This window comes from Drosophila hydei, unplaced genomic scaffold, assembly GCF_003285905.1.
Source record: "Drosophila hydei strain 15085-1641.00,03,60 unplaced genomic scaffold, DhydRS2 tig00000001-arrow-pilon, whole genome shotgun sequence".
NCBI classification, from domain to species: Eukaryota; Metazoa; Arthropoda; class Insecta; order Diptera; family Drosophilidae; genus Drosophila; species Drosophila hydei.
This window is the reverse complement of record NW_022045643.1, coordinates 14015888-14036871: the sequence shown is the minus strand read 5'-3', so window position 1 is coordinate 14036871 and position 20984 is coordinate 14015888. Positions and strand designations below refer to the sequence as shown.

The 20984-nt window shown below is 38.3% G+C and overlaps 2 protein-coding genes across 3 annotated transcripts; both read left to right on the top strand.

Moving 5' to 3' along the window:
• The first annotated feature begins 1382 nt into the window (after window positions 1-1382).
• Window positions 1383-3866, top strand: LOC111597483 (carnitine O-palmitoyltransferase 2, mitochondrial). Its single transcript, XM_023312234.2, has 3 exons — window positions 1383-2546; window positions 2609-3403; window positions 3464-3866. The coding sequence occupies exons 1-3, from the start codon at window positions 1474-1476 to the stop codon at window positions 3621-3623; spliced, it is 2028 nt and encodes a 675-aa protein (XP_023168002.1). The 5' UTR covers window positions 1383-1473; the 3' UTR covers window positions 3624-3866.
• A 14734-nt stretch (window positions 3867-18600) lies between these two features.
• LOC111597525 (actin-binding Rho-activating protein) lies at window positions 18601-19702 on the top strand. 2 transcript variants are annotated; one of them, XM_023312300.2, is made up of 3 exons: window positions 18601-18714; window positions 18770-19069; window positions 19135-19702. In XM_023312300.2, exons 1-3 carry the CDS (start codon window positions 18694-18696, stop codon window positions 19345-19347), a joined length of 534 nt encoding a protein of 177 aa, XP_023168068.1. In that variant the 5' UTR covers window positions 18601-18693; the 3' UTR covers window positions 19348-19702. The 2 variants fall into 2 exon arrangements, with proteins under 2 accessions (XP_023168068.1, XP_023168067.1); XM_023312299.2 differs by having other exon boundaries at window positions 18604-18717.
• The last annotated feature ends 1282 nt before the right edge of the window (window positions 19703-20984 follow it).

Below are 20984 nucleotides of genomic sequence, written 5' to 3'. Positions count from 1 at the left end.
GGTAAACTTAAGAAAAGAATTATACAATTTCAAAATAAAATTTCAATTTAAAAAAAAAATCTGATGAAAAATTTTAACCGATTACTTATATAAATATTTTTTAAAATCAAGCGTCAAAAATTAAAATTGTCATTATTCAATTTAATAAGCAGCAAAATTAATTCAATATTTTGAGTCTTTCTACATAGCATTAATAAATGAAATTAACAGCATGTGGCATTTATTGGAATTAATTATAAAATACGGAATGCATAAAATCTCATATGCCATCTGACGAATATATATTGAATTATATCATTTAACGAGCAAATACAATTATTGCTTAAATAAATCATATAAGCGCAAATGTAAATGAAAGTTTCAATTTAATGGTTTGCCTGATTGCTTGTCGAGTGACCTTTTGAAATAATTTTAACATTTACAGTCCAAATTGCTGAATTTAACCGCGAAACTCCTGCCGCTTTATGTTTCATGACTCGACGTTTATCGCATAATTTCCATTCCTTTCCTTTTTTCTCACCCAAGGCGATGTGTCCGCAGCCTTAGTTGAAGCTGAATCCTCTTTGCGCTCTTCGCTTTGCAGTTTTGTTGGCTTGTTAAATATTAACGCAATTTCACTTTGGCCAATTACACTGCAACCCATCCGAGTTCTCATTCGCATCCGCATCTGCATCCATATTCCCATCCATACTCCCATTCGGATTCTGTATTTGTATTTTTATGCAAATGTATGCAAGTCCACCCACTAGTACCCAGCTCAGGCCGTTTCTCAAAACGCATTGCTCTTCCATTTAAAGAATGGAGGGTAAAGTTTTTATTGCTATATTTTTTTTATTCGTTTACGAACCGCATTCGCAATCGATAAGCAAAGGTTGCTCGTTAAATTCGCCAAAAGCATACCATTTTTATGCAAATTCGAATATCTTGTTCGTTTCTAATTTTTGTGTGCCCATTTATTTATTTAGCGCACCTGAGGTAGGTCATCCCTGTCGAACGGTCAAGTCAATAATCCGAACAGACTTATTTGACAGCAACCAAGTCGACCAGCCCATCAACAACGTTTTCTCGTCTATTCATGTGCAAACATGAATCGGAGCTTGTGCACGGGTTCGCCGTTTGAAAGGTTAAAGTCCGCCAAAGAATTTCAAAGGCAATACAAACAACGAATCGATATTTAATTTTCGCTTTCACATAAAATTATTTTAAAATTCAATTGATGTTTGGCTTTGATTTAAATTAAATTTCAAATCGCAACTGAACTGTACTATTGAACGACTTCGATTAATTTCGTCACAATGCGATATATCGATAAGTCTTTACGCTAGCGATCAGCTGTGATCTGGTCTTCTATTAAAAATACCACACAAAAAATACCAAACAGATGTTTGTTGTTGTTTCCGTTTGTTTTCGTCGACTAGTGGACTTTGCCTTGCATCGCGCTTTGTTTTCAATTGCCGGCGTTAATTGTGAATAATGTTTAGATTAAAAGTAAATAAAAGTCGATTTGCCGCTGCTGCGGCTGCAACGCGCCATGCCACGACAACCACAACGCATGGTAATCATTACCAATACCTGCAAAACTCGAAGCTGCCAACGCTCTACTTTCAACGTTCTCTACCTCGGTTGCCTATACCGCTGCTGGAAAAAACCTGCGAACGGTTTCTGGCCTCCGTGCAGCCCATACTCAGCGCTGAAGAGCATCGAGAGACGCAACAAGTGGTCGAGCAGTTTCGCCAGGGCATCGGTATGGAGCTGCATGCGAAACTGAAGCAGAGGGATGCAGCCAACAAGCACACCAGCTACATCTCACAGCCCTGGTTCGACATGTACCTAGCTGATCGGGTACCACTGCCGCTCAACTACAATCCGCTATTGGTTATGAGAGGTGACCCCCGGCCTGAATACCAACCACAGGTGACGCGTGCCACAAATTTGATCATTAGCTCTCTTCGCTTCTGGCGGTCGCTGCAAGCTAATATTCTTGAGCCCGAGGTTTATCACATGAATGCGAAGAAGAGCGACACGGCCAGCTACCGTCGCTGGATGGCCGTCGCTCCCAAAGCCTTTGCCACATACGCTTCGTATGCCTTCAAAGCCTTTCCCCTGGACATGAGTCAATACAGTCGTCTATTTGGCACCAGTCGCATACCAAAGCTGGGCAAGGATGAGTTAGTGCAATCGCCGCAATCGAAGCACATTCTTGTCATGCGACGCGGCAACATGTATGCTATGAATGTACTCGACACCAGCGGCTACATTGAGAGCCCCAGCGTTATACTGGGTCGTTTAAAATACATTCTTGAAACGGATTCGCAACGCGAGCCAGCCAGCGTCCCATTAGGCGTGCTAACCACCTCGCAACGTGATGAATGGGCCAAGACAAGAGCACATATCATAAGCAATCCTAAGAATGCCGATCTTCTACAGCGCGAGGTGGACGCGGCTTTGTTCTGTTTATGTCTGGACTCTGAAGAAGATGGTCTCTTTAATGAGTCTGACCCAGTGCCCATGCTGAAACATCAGCTCGCGGGCAAGGCAACGAATCGGTAAATATTTAGTTGACACTGCGCGACGAAATCATGAAATCATATTTCTCCTCTTATTGCAGGTGGTTTGACAAATCCATATCACTGCTGATTAGCGCCGACGGCGTCACGGCCATAAATTTTGAACACTCTTGGGGTGATGGTGTCGCTGTGCTCCGCTACTTCAATGAGGTCTACAGAGACATGCTAAATCAGCCATTTGTTTCGGAGTCCACGCCCCATACACCAGCTAATGGTGATTGTACGAATGTCCGTCCGCTCAACTTTGAAATCGATAACGGAACTCAAGCAGCAGTGGAAGCAGCTTATGTCCAAAACGCAAGCATCGTTGATAGTTTGGACATGAATTATTTGCAATACAAATTACTTAATAAAGGCACGTGCAAGCGACACGGTCTGAGTCCCGATTCCATAATACAGCTTGCTTTTCAACTGGCCTATCGTCAAGCATTTGAACGTTATGTGGGAACCTACGAATCCTGCAGCACATCAGCCTTTCGCCATGGCCGCACCGAGACAATGCGGCCCTGCACAATGGCTACCAAAGCATTTTGTGAGGCTGTACTGCAGCCAACGCAAAAGCAGCCCAGCGCCGGGGAGCTGCGCGCCATGATTGATAGATGCAGTAGCGTGCATGGCCAACTTACGAAGGAAGCGGCAATGGGTCAGGGCTTTGATCGTCATTTGTTTGCTTTAAGGCACACAGCACAGCTGGAGGGGCTGTCGCAGCCGGCGCTATTTGAGACTGAAGCTTATAAACGCATCAACAATAACATAATTAGCACCTCCACGCTGGGCACTGATACCGTTGTAGCCGGTTCATTCGGTCCAGTTGTCAAGGATGGCTTGGGCGTTGGGTTCGTACATACACACATTTCGTTTGCAACTGTACTTTCAACAGCTTTTCCCTTTCGCAGATACTCCATTCAAAACGATTTTGCTGGCGCAATTGTAACCTCGTATAAGAATCAGGCTGAAGGCAAGAAATTTATAGATAGTCTGGAATCAGCATTCGATCAAATATGTGCTATCATTGAGCGCAGTAGCTTGTCTGCCAAAGCCGAGCTAAAGAATTAAAAACTAAAGAATATAAAAGATGCTAGATGTGAGTCCTGAAAGCCAATTCAAAAAGGAATGTTTATTGATATTTAGATGGTTGCTAAAAAAGGTTTAATTTGTATTTTTATAGTGTCAACAAGGTTTTTGGTTTGCAATACCTTATTCCAAGCTAAACAATTTCATTGGTTAAAGCAAAAAGAGCATGTAAATTTGCATTTGAGTATAAACATTTTTTATGTACGTAGATTAATTTAATTTATTTTGGTCGGCAATTTATAAATAAACCTGTTTCTATTCTGAGTTAGATATTCGCTTTAATTAGAGCATTTGTCGCAGATATTTAGTATGCAAAACTTTCCCGTCTGCAATTTCCTTTTCTTGTTTCATCAAGCCCTAGCTCAGCGGCCAACACCTTCATTTGCCATGCAAAAACACAAAGTGGAAGCGGTCGCTGATTGGGGCTCTGACGAAAGCTAAAAACCCAAAACTTGTGACAACTGTCAAGTTGCCATCTGATTTGTACCCATTCCGAAGCTATTCTACACATCCGACTGTATTTTCCGACAAAGTTTATCAAAATATTGCTGTTAGCAACCGCAATGAACCCGACCCCTATCACGACGTCAACCCCAGCCCTGGGGCCAGGCACCGTGCCACCTTTTGCTACCATGTCGCTGTCGTTAAATGTGCTGACATTATCAGTTGATTTATCGCCAATTTTGTTGCCAACTGCCTTTCACGCAAACGCATATAAATATGCCGCGGAAAATACATAAACAAAATTTGCTCATGGGGTAACACGATGGCCAACATTTTTTATGCCACGACTGTTGCTGGGTCTAAAGACCTGTGGATGGGGACGGGCAATTCTCTAGCGGAGCAACCTACTTTGAAGGCGTAGTTAAAATTAATTAACTCGCTTAACTGTTGACTGCTTTTGCTTTTTTCTTATACTCTTTTCTCAAATGCTAGATGAGTATATGCGTGTGTGCATCTTGTTACGTTACTCCGACAGTCTCCATGCAAACCAAATTTTAATTACAGTTAGGAAATAGTTTTGATGTGTTCACTACTACACATAAATAGACACAACTCCTTCTAATAAGCTTACTGCTGTTTATAATTCGAACAAACTTTTCTGCTATGAATATATTCCAACAAAGTTTTTACTTATTTTTATATAATTTGTATAGTAATCGGAAAGCTAGTTATACATAATATAACTCTTTCAAAAAGGGGGTCTTCATTCAGTTTCTGTGCAAAAATTATATTCTAGAACATAAGCAAATGAATCTAAAATCAGTTTTCTGATCTCAATTTTCACAAGGGTATTATCTTTCGACATCAGAATTTCTCTATTTCTTTTGTGAGTTAATTTTGCTTGTAATTTACAGTTGATGTATGACAAGAGTATTTCATGGTGCTTTTTCACGAACTTTAATGAGAAACATTTAAGATACGCCAGCTGCTAGCAGGGGTAACGAAGGGATATAAAACTGGCTGCTACTGCAAGTCATTAAAATGACACTTCCCCTCGGCGGCGTGTGTTTGTGTGTGTGGCAACAATTAAAAACGCATTAAAGTGCCGCACCATCAGCATCAGCTGGCCAAGTAGCTGGGCTGAAGAACTGTCGACACACACACATTTGGATGTGTAAGTGTAAGTGTAAGTGTGTGAGTGTCTGTGTGTGTGTATGATAAATGTGCGGCCGCCCATTGGATTTTATATAACGCATTAAATTATTCAAAATGAGTGCGGCCTCTACGCCGGTCTGTCCAACCGTCCGCCAGGCCAAGACAAGCTGGCGCCATAGTTTTGTTACGAGTTAAGCGGCTGCAGGCAGTTCATAACGCATACGACATGTGGTCCATAATAAAAAGTCGTAACGTGCTCGGTTTCGCTGATGAGTTGACTCGCGTGTGAATGAGGTAGATGCATGTTGTTGCCACTTGATCTGGCACATAAATACACACGGCGAACGCATGCCCTTTAATCAATAAGCTTGTCCATAATTGAATATTAATTTCCAATTTTATACCCAACAGCGCGAACATCACGCTTGTGCGTCTCATTAGCTAAGGGAGAAGCGGGACTCCTTAAAATCTGTGGCAGCTACGCAAAACTTTTCTGCCTTTGCCACGGCTGATTTATGTTTTTGGCATTTCCCCTGTGTGTGCGGGTGTGGGGGGTGTGTGTTTGTGTGTGTCTGCGCGCATTGTTTGGCAATTTAAACACTTGACGCCTAAGCTCGCTCCTCAATTTGTGCCTGCCACCGCCACAGACTCCAACGAGAATTGGCCAACGGACCGCAAAAGCCGCAAACCACATTTCTACGACTTTTAGTATACTCATGTTTTTATATTCGTTAATGAAGTGAGAAGAGTATATTGGTTGTGTGCAATGTCCGTAGCTAGAGGCATGTTTTAAAGGTGCATTACTAAAGACCTCCTACTCAGACAGACCTTTAAATTGATATCCCTTCGAGAAATGAACGAGTATTATAAAGTCGATCAATGAAAACTACAATGTTCTTACTTGCTTTTTTAGCTTGACACTACGTATGCGTAATGTTGTGAATCTGGAATCAGAAAGAAGTTGTGCGCACAAAGCAATGGCCAATTAATATGAAAATCAGTGAGGTCATTTATTTGACCACATAAATTAAGTGCTTATTTTCACCCTGTCCCTGCCCGCAATTAATTGCCTGGATATGTGCCGCACGTGGCAAGTAAACTTCGACCCACACCGAACGCAGGATCCAACGCCAGGCGCTTCCCCACAAATTATGTTAATTACACACCAAATTGTGTATGCACTTCACACACACACACACACCACAACTTAGTTTAGACACATGGCAACAAGTTTTAGCAGAGAAATTTCGCCTTATTTCCAAGCTTCAAGATGCGTTAGACGAACATCGTTGCATACTTTCGTGCGCCTGTGAGCGTAAAGTCGAGCAAGAAAACATTTTGATAGAATCAAATGATCATTCATATCTAACAGAAAATTCAAAGGAGTTGATAAGACCTTAAAATTTAAAAATATATGCTTCCCTTCTTTCGCTTTCCCTTGAATAGCAGGAATACTCTGACGTGCATTGTTGATACTTTGGGATCAACTTATTAAAATAATCATTGCTAGGATAGTAAAAAATTCCATTGTCAGATTTTATTACTTTTTGAGCAAACCTTATTCTAGGATAAACATAGAGACCATGCTTTGTACCAGATGCTAAATTAACATTTAGCAGATGCCACTGTCAAAAAGTAAAACTTGTTCAAACCGAAAAATAACACGTGTGCCTCGCGGGCGGGTGCTTCCAGGCATGTCCTTATACAATTAACATTAAATTTATGAGCCATTCAAGGCAAATGTCTGCACTTAGCACCCAGAAAACACAGTTCACATTTTAGTTAATTGATATGGCCCGAAGCTGGCAAAACAATGCCGAAAAAAGGCAGTCGGCTAACAGTAATATAAAGTATATGGCATTTATGACATCGTGGAAAGATAAAATCAAGTAAGTAGGCTGGAGCCGGGCGTGACTAACTGCATAATACACATTCACAGCTCAAAATTAGCTATTCTTTCATTTCAAAATTAATTCAATCCAATGACCCATTTAGGTGTAGTAGGTGTTAATATATAATTTTTGTAGTTGATCTGCAGAGACTGCCAAAAATTTATATTCACCGATTTTCCACGTACCCAATTTGTGTGAATATATCTGCTATATATTTAAGTATATATAGTATATTTAAAATTTAATTCTAAATAGTCCTAAATTATTGCTTTTTTGTTTAATTTAATACGCGAATTTCGAAGAATTTCTAGCTTGAAAAGCTCGCGCAGACCATACACGGACATGGCACCAAACCAATATACTCTGCTCTCTTCGTAAAGAGCGATATAAATATTTAATCAAAGCTCATAAAGTAATTGTGTTGATTTGTTTTAATATTTTGAAGCGACAAATTGAGCGAGAGAGATAGAGAGAGAGAGAGACAGACAAGGTGAAAGCAAGACAAATAGAGCGAGGCAGAGCATCTGCCAAGTAAATGTCATACGCAGGTAATCAACCAAAATTATATTTGACCTCACGCAAGAGAGCATTAATTGTATCTAATTATTTATAAGATTAAGTAACGCAGCGGAAATGAAAGAAACGCAGACACTGAAACGAATCCCAAATGGCTGCAGACGACAAGAAAAGAAATGACTCAAACAAAATAAAACAAAACGAAACCAAAATAATATCGAGCTACAAATTGAATAGAGATTTTCGTTAAATAATTGCCGATTTATTGCGATGTCGTCAAATGCGTTAATTTCTTGGCAAAGCGCCAGCAGCAGCAATGTTGATATTTTACGGTCAAAGAGCCCAAAAAAAAGGTAAGAAAAGAATTGAACTCGAATTGGTAGGTACAATTGATTTTCAATATAATTATATATTTGTATATTCAAGATAAATTTAGATAAAAATAAATGAAATAACTTTAAGCAATTCCTTGAAGCTTTATTCAATTAGGTAAAAGACTTTACAATTTTTAACAATTATACCAGAGAAAATAATTAGTCAAAATGTCTCGCCTCTTTTGAATCGTAAGTCATATATATACACTTTCTCAATTCAAGAAGCGGGGCATATTAAATGAAAATAAAGCGAATTAAATAGACTGCTTGGCAAACAAAAAATGTTGCTGAAACATTCACAGATGTTGCCAAGACATTTGAGTTGACTCAAGCACAACATGTGTCCCAGAAACAAAAGTTGACGGCACAAAACTGAAATGTTTCTACATAATTGTTGATTAACAGGCTAATGTTGCCAAGACACTTGTTGTCTGCGTCATGTTGAAATGGACCGCGTACTTAATTCCTATTTACCTAAAGCTTCATTAACATGTATGTTGTAAACGTGTGTATGTACGGCATTGTTGAATTACTAGAGTGTGGGCATGACAATGCGCTTTGTATCTTCTGTCGTGACTTATCTGCACAATAACGAGACCTAAAGAACGAGAGAATAGCTACGGAGCACATTGGCGATTAACTCAGTGCAGCTCGAAGAACCAAGGCAATTAACTTTAACCCCAATAAGCAGCAGAGATTTAACTGTGCTGTATCTATTGTGCGTGGTGCACATGTCGCATACGTGCTTAGTGTTGTCGTTGTATTCTCTCATGCCAAACGTTTTTAAAGACACCCTCACGTCATCTGCTGCTTGCCATTTTCATTTGGGTGTTCCGCAAGCAAGCGGAAGAGAAATAAACTGGCAGAGCCTTCCAGAAGGATGTGAAGTTTCCTTCAGGACTACTCACATTCAAATTCACTTAATGCTCACCTTTTGGGCATGGCTGGGTGCTGGAGTTAATTCAATTTACAGCTGATGTGCCAGTTGGCCGCCACTTTGATTGCCTTGTAACGTTGCACAAATTATAAGCTGCCCCTTATCGATGGGCCCTTCAGATGTATAATTTATTCCTTAAATTTGCATTTACCAATTTACGAATTTTTCATATGATCCGTGTCACGTTTAAAGCTGTGCGCAAGAACGGCGCCCTATCGACCCTGACTGTACATCGTACAGCAGCGCATTCCTGTTGAAGGATACGAATTGGCGCCACGAAGTTTTTCACTTCAGTCCATTCAAATTGCGTGGTGTCATTCTCTAAGCGGAGCCTAAAGAGAATTTGCTGCAAATAACAAATAGCGTGTAAGAGAAATGTCGAACCTCTGTAGAATTTCCATATCTGTGCTCCACGAACTTATCCATGCAGAATGCATGAAGTTGTAACCACAATTTATAATACCCAGCATCAGCTCAAATGCCCGCTAATGGGTCGACTTATTCACATCAAGGGCAACGTAAACGATTTTATTTACTTTTCCTATTTATTTGATCATTTAATTGTAAGACAAGATGCTCACTAGATATTGTGTAAGGAAACACTCACTCATAACCTCACATGGATACAGCGTCTTCATGTCACCTACTTAATTATATGCTGTTTATACACTACAGAATAAGTGGAATTAGGAATAATACTTGAAGTAAAAGCTGACATAAAATTTATAGACTGTCTACTCAAAGCTTAAGTATCTTTAAAAATCGACTTAATAGGATAAGCACAGAAACAAAACCATATTGACTAATACTTGTAAATTTCTAAACCACGACCAACTGACTATTTCAACACAATGTCCGAGCTTTAGTCTGACATTTCAACAAGGACTCTTCGTTTTCAAGTTGCCTGAACAGTAGCGCTACTTGGACAACTTATCTGCAAGCATAAGTTTCCAAATCAAGTTTTTAAATATTTAAAGAAAAGAATCAAAATATAAGAATGAAAATAAAAAAATATAGAATGAAAATCAGAAGAAATAGAAAACTACACTTTTCAGAATTCATAGTCAGCCTTACGGCCCCATATTTAGTAATTTAGCCTATCAATCGAATATTCAACGCGAACAGTTTGAGTCTTAATACGTGTTAAAGACAACGTATTATACCAAAAACTGAGATATATAATTTATTATATTTTCTGCTCAATCATGTTTGTAGAGCACAGCACAGGGTATTAAATATTCTGGCACAGAAATATGGCGGCAAGCTATTATGTATTCTGCCATTTACAGCTCGCGGCGAAATGTGTACTCAGTTTTTTTGTTCTGAATGCCTTTTTTTGCTCGTGCTCCTTGCCTATCAGGATATACATAGTTTCATTTATCTTCTTATGTCCTTAGCGACGAGAAAGCAAGCAATATGGAACTTCAAAGCGACATTTGATTTATGGACAGTGGGACTCTGTGTGTATTGGCACAGCAGTGGGAGGGCACCGACTGTTGCCTCGAGCAGAAGTTATGATGACTTGAGGCATTCCACACCCGTGCAAGCAACGTAAATTCCTATTTAGAATGTTGACTGTTTGCGACAAAAGCAGCAAAGCCTGGTCCATGGCGCGTTCGAAATGAAATGAGCCTCGTATGCTTACGAATTTTACGAGCAAAAGTAAAGAAACGAAGTTGCAGACGTCGCAGATAAGCAAAAACAACAAAAACCAATTTGCACTCAGGAGCCACTGACTGCATAATACTCGTTCAGGATGCATAGTTATTTCTACATATCTATCTATCTATATATATCAGGGTATAATCTTTTTTTTTAATTCATTTATAATTGTTTGTTAGTCAATAGGGAGAATCAACTCGACATTTTCGACTTTATAAGTCGAGAGTAACAACTAGAGAATATATTCCAAATTTCAAGTCTGCAGCCTCATAGGCGGATAGACGGACCATTAAACGAAACCAATATATCCTTTTGACATCGTAAATTGGTATAAATACATTGACCTCTTTTTATGCCAGACATTGAGGGAACGAATATTGCAAGTGTCGCAATAATTTTCATTGAACAGCAGAGAAGCATAAGCGAAAGCCGCAACCTTTTTCCCAGTACGCCGGAGTCTTTGTTGGCCAAACGTGCGAAAGTAATTGCTAAGCCATAGTCAAGTCAACAGCGAACTGGAACTGGGTCAAGTGCTCTGTATTTCATGGGTGTAATTACATATACTGTTTGACTGAGGGTTTCAGTTACTTGTTCTAGCCACGACAAACAGACGTCTTAGATTTCGCGCTGTCAGCTTTATGTCGTTTTATCATATTTCCCCTTAGCGTCGCTGGCTGCTTTGATCAACTGTCGCCTGTCGACTGTCGTTTTCCAATGGATTACAGTATGCAGCATAAATGTAATTTAGTCATTGCGCTGCAGCACAGATGCCGCAAATGTGGTACAGAGGGCGGAGTCTGTTCAATTCACACTGTCATAGTTTTATAACAAGTCGCCATCAGTTGCCAAGTCCTGGGAGAACAATGACGCACACAATGACTCCATCTCTGCTGGTTCAGCTTACATAAACTTAAAGCGTAAGAGGTTTAGTATGTTGACCTTCAAGGGCTTTCAGCGGACCAAGTGGGAGTTTCTGTGTGAGGTTCTATTTAAGGTTTCTGTGGTAGCAACAACGACCACGTCATTGTGGCTCATGCTGACCAACAAAGTTTTATCCAAAGAATTGTTCCCAACAACTAAAAAACTTGCCATATGTATGTGTGTGTGTGTGTGGGTGGCTGTATGCTTATGTGTGAACTTGATTATGAAGCACCCATTTTACAAGCCAAACGCTTAACACTCAAAACTTTTGCCATTGTTAAGGGTTGATAGCGTCACAATTCACAATGTATTCAATATACATTGCGTATACGCCACGAGTCCGGCCCAAATGCGAAATATAAAAATAACACAAAAGTGATTCTGCAAAATAAATCTTCCAGGCAAGTCATTTGACTGTCTAACAGTTTAGTTAATTAATTTTATTTAATTTAAAGTCAAAGCTAATTAATGTAGTCAAATGAAATTCAAACAGCTAACAAAAAGACCTAAAACCCTTTAACTTTCGTCTATTTATAGCATGAAAAAATGGATTACAATTAGCATAAATTCAAACGTCCCAGCAGAAGTTACCCCAATAATAAAAATGTGTTCCCAAGACAAAGGAAAAATCAAAAAAAAAAACAAGAACATTTTATGAATGGGCGTAGCACAGCGGAGGCTTTAATAAATCAACAAACGTCACATTTAGCCGCTGGGAGTTTTACTAAAGACTTGGCTACTTGCATTAAATGGCAAACGAATTCGAGGAAGGAAATTAAAGACGATTAAAGACGGTATTTGTTCAAGTATATGTATATATTGGTTATACATGTACCATCTTGATGGAACATGTAAGTGCGCAGACCCAAGGCTATTTAGAATGATACTTCTGTATTTAAGAAGAAAATTTTAAAACTCTGAAATAGTCATAGTCTGAGTATGTATCCCAGGAACTTTATCTTTTATGATCTTTATTCGAATTGTGGACGTAGTTAAAATATGGAATGAGCTATCGAAATAAATAATAAGCGTGTCTGTATTTCCAATTTAAAATTTCTTTAGCTTTCTATATAGCTTTATATAGTTATCATCTCTGAACTACCATTTGGGGGTATACTGAAAACTTTATTATCCAACAAGCAGCGTTGCGCGACTACAAGCATTGTCACAAGTCTGAAGATAATGCCAAAGCTTGTCTTTCATTTGCCAACGAATTGAATAAATTTGACACAACATGGCGCAATCATCAAAGACTCGCTGCTAGGTCCATTGGCACATTGGCCCATTTGGCTGGGCACAGTTGGAATTTAAATAGGTAATTAAGAGGCACCAGGAACAGGCTGAGCAACAGAGCAAACAACGTCAAATGGCGGTCGGTCGCCATGTTATGCATATTTAAATTGGTATTATTTTTGTATTTGTATATATATTTGACACAACTGACCAAGGACGTGGCAATAATATGCAGCGTGGTATTAGAAGCTCACGCACGCTGTGTGACACAAAAAACATAATGAAAATGCGAATTAAATAAAAGAAAATTACGTATACTCATATACATTGCGTGCAAATCATGGTCGCGATTAAGTGAAAATGAAGCAAGATTAATTATACCCCATTGGTGTGGTGTGACTGCCGCCTCAGAGCTTGCCACATGCCACATGCCACACGCCGGCTTAATGCAAACAAAAGGCCACAAATGTCATATTTTACGAGTGCGTTTCGGGGTTATTGTTACAGACGAACTTACAAAATATATATATATATATATATATATATATAATAAAAAAATTAAAAGAAATATAAGAAGAAAAGCAATGAAATTTCATTGCAGCCACTTTACAGTCAGCACCACTGGTGGCCACAAAATTTAATTATCTGCTGCTGCTCTCCAGTAGCCGCCTGCCCCAACCCATAGCAGATGGCAATTAGAGTGGCCAAGATAAATAACAAGAATGCAGACAATTTGGAAAACTTAACTTGCAAATTATATTATATTCCTAATAAATGTTTAAGCTTTTAAATTTCGAGTTCCTGGCATATTCATATATAATGAATGTAGTCATATACAATGAATTTTAAATCTGGGCAACCGCAGTAATTTCCTATTTTCATTTGCATTAAAATACTACTTTGTTTTCGTTCATATCAATTAAAAGCGTGCCTAATTAGTACAAAATACCTATAAATTCAGCACATATTTGCTGTTAATTGGTTCTATTAAATAACGCCTTTCACAGTTCAATTAAGACCAACACCACAAAATAAATACAAAATATAAAAAAATTAAAACTTTTAACGGTTTCACTATATTGCCTGAAACTGCAGATTTCTATTAATTCGTATGCATATATTTATATTTGTATAACAATTTAATTTATTTAATGGAAAGACACGATTCTTATCTATTGCAAACAAAAATATATTCAGACTGCATAATAACGTTTGAGCCTCATAAATCAAATTACTGATGTATTAAAAAACAATTTTTATTTGATTGTGCAGATGTGAGCTCTCACCTCGAAAAAGGAATGTGTGTTTTTATTTACATTTTGTTGAGCCTATTATTTTATCTTTTTATACTCTGGACTCATTGAAAATGGGAAATCATGTGGAGGTGTTGATAGAGTTAATAGCGCATTGTGTAGGAGATGTTGGTTCGACTCTTGGTGTCCTAATGTCGGGTTTTATTTATATATTTTCTTAATACTCGATACAAGCTATGGAAAATGTTTAAAAACGTAGATGAGTTAAGGGTATCAAATAGTCGGGCACCTCAGACCGGAGTTTTCTTACTTGTTTATGGTTAGGCAATTATGTGTGTCTGCGTGTATTTTTCTGTGCTTACAAATTCAGTAAAAGTTGGCTTGAACGTGGTTCATCGTAGGATACTCTCAAGTATGGTATTCCCACATGCATACAAATTATATTTCAAATATATATTAAGATACTTCACATACAAAACAAATGTGATAAATTAAATGTTACCAATAATATTGAATGCTCTAAGCGAAACACTCTTATGAGTTCAATAACTTAACAGTTTTCTTCACTTAAAAACCCTATCGTACTTCCCTTGTAGTACTTCAAGTCATTGGAATTAGCATACTTTTTTACATGTCAGATTAATTTTACATTTTTAATGCCGTTGATGCCATTTCCTCGCCTAGAGCTGTGTACATCATCGTATCTTCTGTACTATTCTTACTGATGTCAAGTAGTCATGCTTAAACAGGGACCCGAAAACGGATGCGGCTGTAGTTGTAAAGTATTTAGTCAATATTGATCTATAAATAATATATATATTCTTTGAACACAGTAATTTGTAGCGAAATACGCTGGAAATTCTTGAAGTTCTTTGTTAAATATAAAAAAGGATATTTATTTTTAACTTAATTTTACAAAGTGTATTTAATTTTCTGTTTGAGGTATTTCTTAGTGCTCAGCAGAAAATAAAAATGAAAATTGTATTAATAAGAAATGAGCAAATATTTATTTTGGGCTTGCGAATTATTTCAATTTGTGCATTATAAATAATGAATCCCCTAAAATATTCGAATAAACACTAAATATTGTACAATCTTTACGGCCGCCAACAGAAAATTGGCTTAAAAGCTCAGGTCATAAAACTCTTGACAGCATCGGCAACAACAACAATAACAACAGTGTGTCAATAAAAGTGTCAATCAAATCAACGGACAACCAACATCACACATTTTGTTCACACACACACACACATACACATTTTGTGTTAGTTTGAAATATGCGCCTGCTGTTGCATACTTGTCTGAGCGACCGCCATTTTGGGTCTACAGACAAAAAAGTAAGAGAATAGTTACAAAAATTCTTATAGAACATTAAATAGCCTACAAATTGATTAAAAATTATTTATGATTTTACTAGTTTTTCATTTTATATTTTAATATTTATTTTAATCGTGTTTTGCTTCAGTTTTTATATTTTTATTGTATGTTACATTTATATTTTTATTGAAATTTAGACATTCTTTTACTATGCCACATTCAAATAGAATTTAAATAAATTAATTTTTTAGATTTTTATAAATATAATAATATTATATAAATATATGCGTTTGCTACCTCCCATTACATATAACTTAGGAAAGGGTATTTTATTAAATATAACTAGTCACACATGTGTCGCTGACAGAGTCCTTTTTGTGTTGTGTTAGCTTGTTTTATATATAATTCTTTATTTTTTCAACGTTCAGTTTTTGGAATCGATTTCAGGGTCATCGCCTGGACATCGTCATGGGATCTTTATGTGACTTTTTTACGCTCAGTGGGCAGCGGCCGCGCATATTCGACGCTTGTCATTGGCAAAGCAAGAACAGCAACATTAGTCAAATGGAGCTGAACAAATTCATCTGGCATCTGTTAAGCATTAAACAGTTAACGTCGGATCACTGTTGGCCAGGCCAGGCATGCAAATATGTAAAATGTGAAATACTTTCATTTATCAATATTCGACTTAGTCAGAAAAGACAGAATCACAGACTATGCAAATAAATCAGTTGTCGGTTGCCAGGATTATTAATGATATATTGCGCAGAGCGTTCAACTGAGTTAGTCTGGCTTCAATGTCAATTCTTGTGTGCAAACAGGTGTTAACCGTACAAGATACGCCCATAATACAAACGTGACGTTCTGCTGTGCAAATTAAGCAGCCATTCGAAAATCCAATATCCAATATTGCACACATACTATCTAAAATTCACAAAAATTTATTGACGAACGTGCTTCGATTGCCAAGCGCACATAAGAATCAGTTGAATGCGACACCACAGAGAGTCTCCTCGCACCATACTTGACCTTCTATCAACCATGTGAACTGTCAAAGTTTGCTCTTTGCTAAATTGAATTATGCAGTGATATTTCTTTAAAGACACATGATACAAATTTAAGCTGAAACGTGCAGCTGTGTCCACAGAGACACTGATTTGTTCAGGGACTATTGCAGCTGTAACATTTACCAAGCACTCTCTGCTGTTCGTTTGGCCACTCAAGAGCACATGGAACAGCACAACGGAAGCCAGATGAAGTTGTAACTAAATCTAGTTGGAAATACAAACAAACTGCAGGCAAACTTGACAACTGGGCTTAAATGCAGGTTGTTAGTCAACTGGCATCAGCAGTTACATGAAAGACTTTACTCTAAGTAGCCACTTTCTTTGAATTTAGCAGAATAATGCCAACTGGCTTATTGAAGATCAAATCACAGCACTGACTTTCATAAGTAAAAGGCTGATTTATTTTCTTTTAGCATGTGAGAAAAAGAGGTTAGAGAGCATTTCATTAATATATGTTCCGGATAAAATAGGGCTAAGCATAGCTTTCGTAGCTATTACTGAGCAATTAAAGATTAAGTGACAATCTTGAATATTTATGACAAATGCCAAGACAACCGTCGCACCAAGCTCGTCTCTCGCCTCTTCGGTCAATCTATACAAAACATCAAAGTCAGTTAGCAGCTTGCATAAAGTTTGCGAAAGCGATTATGAATGCCTCGGAATATCGAAGCATTTACCATAAATAACAAAAAGCTAATACTGGGTGCCCAGCGATAGTCACCCCAAGTGCTGGAAATCAAATACAGACAATCCCCACCCTAAGCCCTGCAGTTACTAATGCCAGACACCAGCTTTAATTGCGCATTAATGTTTATTGCGGAGCGGAAGTGGCGCCATTTTCCCGCTCCCCAACTTCCCCCCATTTGTTTAGCTATGCCAACAAATCCGCTCGCTGTCTGTGTGTCTGGCTGTCTATGTGGAGCGCCGCTTCAGATACTCTATGCCAAGGGAATGGTAAATATGTCACATTCTTAAGCTCCACAATAAACAATGGGGGAGTTCTGAGTATGGTCACCCTAAACTTACAGAACTGCCCCCTCTTTTAGCTACGTATTACAGTTAATTTTGTAGAGAAAAAGATTTAAAGCCAACCCGGTTAAACACTGGTTGATAAACGATAACAGCTGAAATTCCAAAATTCCTGCTAAAGCAATTACTTGAAATTATTTAATAATACATTTTGAAGGTGAATTCAGCACAATTTTTCGCAGGAAACATATATTAAAAGCCACTGAAAAAAACCTGTTTACTTAATTTGTTTCATTTTTATCTTTCATAAATTCTATTTAAAAAAATGTTGCATAGTTTTGAGGGCTTTACTACCAACAAGGCAACAATTTAGTAAAAATAACGAATATGACAAAATGAAAATTTTTCTGTGAGTCTGTATTAAATTTTATCTAAAATGTATACATTTTGCACAAAAAATACTCGAGATATTAATTTCTATTATATTGTAAGAATATATAAAGGGATAAAACTCTTTTTTTTTAATATTAATAAATAATTAAAAGGCTTTATTTATAATTGTGATATGACATAATATAATAAGGGTTTGTTTATTTTTTAATTATTTGCTTTAAATATTTGTCGACTATTATTTTGCAGTTTTTATTATTTATTATTTATTGACATACAGCTCTCATCTCTTTCATCTCTCATCGATAACGGATAAATTTCTGCACAGTTTCGATAGAGTATTAAAGAAGCGTTAAAAACTTAAGACATTTTTTTTGGGATTTTGTCCATTTTGTTTCATTAAATTTGTTGGTTCGTGCAGTCGGTCTCTGAATTTGTTTTGTATTTCCTGGTCTGCTAAGCTCAAATACTTCCGCCTGCTTGCGCGCCATTGTGGCACAGAATTTATGGTGTAGTTCGCTGGCAGTTTCCGCCGCATTTTCCACATGCTTGCCGCAGGATAGGACACTGCTTTAAGTTTAACGCCATTTTGTTGGATAGATTAATTGGGTTATGCGGCGACAACCTTTTGACCTTTCAATTGCCGCCCTTAGGCAGTAATGCGTGCCATCAGCTCAGCCCACTGGCTATTGATGAGGATTAGCGCTCGTCTGCAGTCAAGTGTGTTGCCCGTCGATAGGGTGTTAATTTGTTTGGACAGCGGTTGGCAAACTGTCCGCCACATTTGCCAGAGATAGGAGGCGTTTTGTTTTCCAGGTTATCGGCCAGCCAAGAGGCCCAAAATGTTGACGTGTGACGTGTCTGTCAGATTTGTTTTCAAAAGTGAAAAAAAAATTATAAGTGGACTTTTTAGGAACATATAATGGAGGCCGAATCGAATACAGTGGTATGTTCAAACATCAAACTAAATTACGACTTATCTTAACCTGTGTTTCAAGGAGAAGAGTGTTCTGTCGCGCATTAATCTGTTTAACCAGCACGTGGAGGAGCATAAAAAGTGGCAGCGCATTAATCCCTTCTCACATTACAATGTGCGCGATATGCCCAAGCAAAGAATTCATAAAGACCAGTACGGCACTGCACCCGCTGGCAGCCTCTCTGAAAAGCGGGCGATTCAGGCACAGATCCTCTCCCTTCAGGAGATTCTCCAGCTCTGCGGTCTGATCAATGAAAATGGTGAACGCCAGTCGGCGGATGAAACAGCAGAGGTTATCCTTAGATTTGGCGAACTCTTTGAGGTGTGTACCGGGCGACATTAACGTAAATATTGCTCCATCTGCTCACACACCCACCTGGCTTTTAGATGTACAACCACATTTCTGACAAGCTGCTTGGTACGCTGTTGTGTGCGCGCAAGCACAAATTCATTGATTTCGAGGGCGAGACACTATTTCAGGGTCGTGACGATAAGCAAAGCATTCGTCTTTTGCACCCTTTCGAGGAGCTAAAGGAGAGCATTTTGAGTAAAATTGAGAGCCTGCGCTGCATTCTCGCTGAGCCCGTTAAGCAACCGTAGCTATGTAACATGACGCCTCGCTTTTGTAGGTGGCACATGGCACGTGGAACTTGGCTGTCATACAATCGCTGACCCGTGTCATCCGTGGCACACACCACAGAGGCACGTGCGCCACTCTCTAAGCCTTTAAAAGTTAATTCAATTAACGTTTCGGCTGCCTGAAGCCCACTCAGCCCCAAGGATCCCAAGGCAAGGCCAAGCAAGCTTGATTGTTCAGCTCGCATACCCAAACGGCGCCCTGTTGTGATCTGCGAAATACACCTGCCGCTCAAAGTGTCACCTCGGATACACAGCTAATGTATCAAGAAAACAATTTAGGCAACATTTATATGCAAATAAATATCTTTGAAAAGCCCTCGGCTATTGTACCTTACTACAGCCGGAAATGAGTTCAAAGCGACTTCATGTGGCATGTGGCTAGGTTACCGAAATATTGTTATATGTACCTTGCGTACATCAATACATTTACATATCCATTCGTATTTGAGCGTGTCATTTCGCTTGCTGTACTCCCTTCAAGCACAGTGGGCAGAGCTATTGGAATTTATTGGTATTCAATTACGACTCGTTAGCCACACATGTCTGATCAATGCGGATTAATGGTCTTCTATATGCACATATCTTAGGTGCCAGGCATTGCTTTAACTTTGTATTCAATACGTCGCAGTAATAAATACTTGAAAATTCGTAAGTAACACGCTTAACTTAATTATCAGCTTGTGCTGATTTTCATTCTAGTTGGTACTTCTGAAATGCAGAAGACATTTTACAATATTTTTGATTATTGTGACTAGTTATAGAGGTCAATTAGCCTAACTTTTTTCAAGCGATTTTGCTAAATTCGCCTCTGAAAGCATTTAATTATCTCATCAAGTTTTTCGTGGCTTTCATGTGCATTAAAGATCTTAGAATATCAACAAACCATTCGGTTTTCTTAAAAAGTACTTTATCTAAAAGATGTATAATTCCCCAGAGTTGTATTAAGAGACATTTCAGCAATTTAAAAGCGATTTAAGAGAAGGTGTAGTACTTTCAGTTACTTATATACTTTATTATATACATATAGTTAATAATATTATTCGGAAAATATATTTGAATCCACTTGCACTTCACCTTTTATTGTTGTTAGTTAGCACATCTAGTTTTCCAGTACCAATAGCATTATTTATATTAAAGTTAATGTGTTCATCAACTTTTAAGTGCCTCAAGCGGTATTAGTATTTATTTGTGGTGTATAGTCAAAGCGAAACTCAAGTGCACCACGGTATTTGCTTTTTCTTTTGATATATTTTTAATGTGTAATTAGGGTTTATTATTTCTTGGGGAGTCACTGTTCGGTATCTTGGCACTTGCCACCCACAGTCACCGACTTGGCCTCTGCTGGGCGTGAGTGCGCGACTAATGTACCGTTGATTTGATTTAACGACAAATTGCTTCTGGTGGAATATGGCTGTGAAGTAGAACCCACTGGCATATTGTCTCTTGATTCGTGTGGCCCACGCGATTGCTTTCACATTTTTGGAGCAACATTTAACTCAGTGGGTGTTGGGTGCTCCCACGTCGGCATTAGGCACGCCTAATTCAACATGGAACATGCGTAATTTATGTGTATGGTGGAATCCTGTGCACTTTTCAAA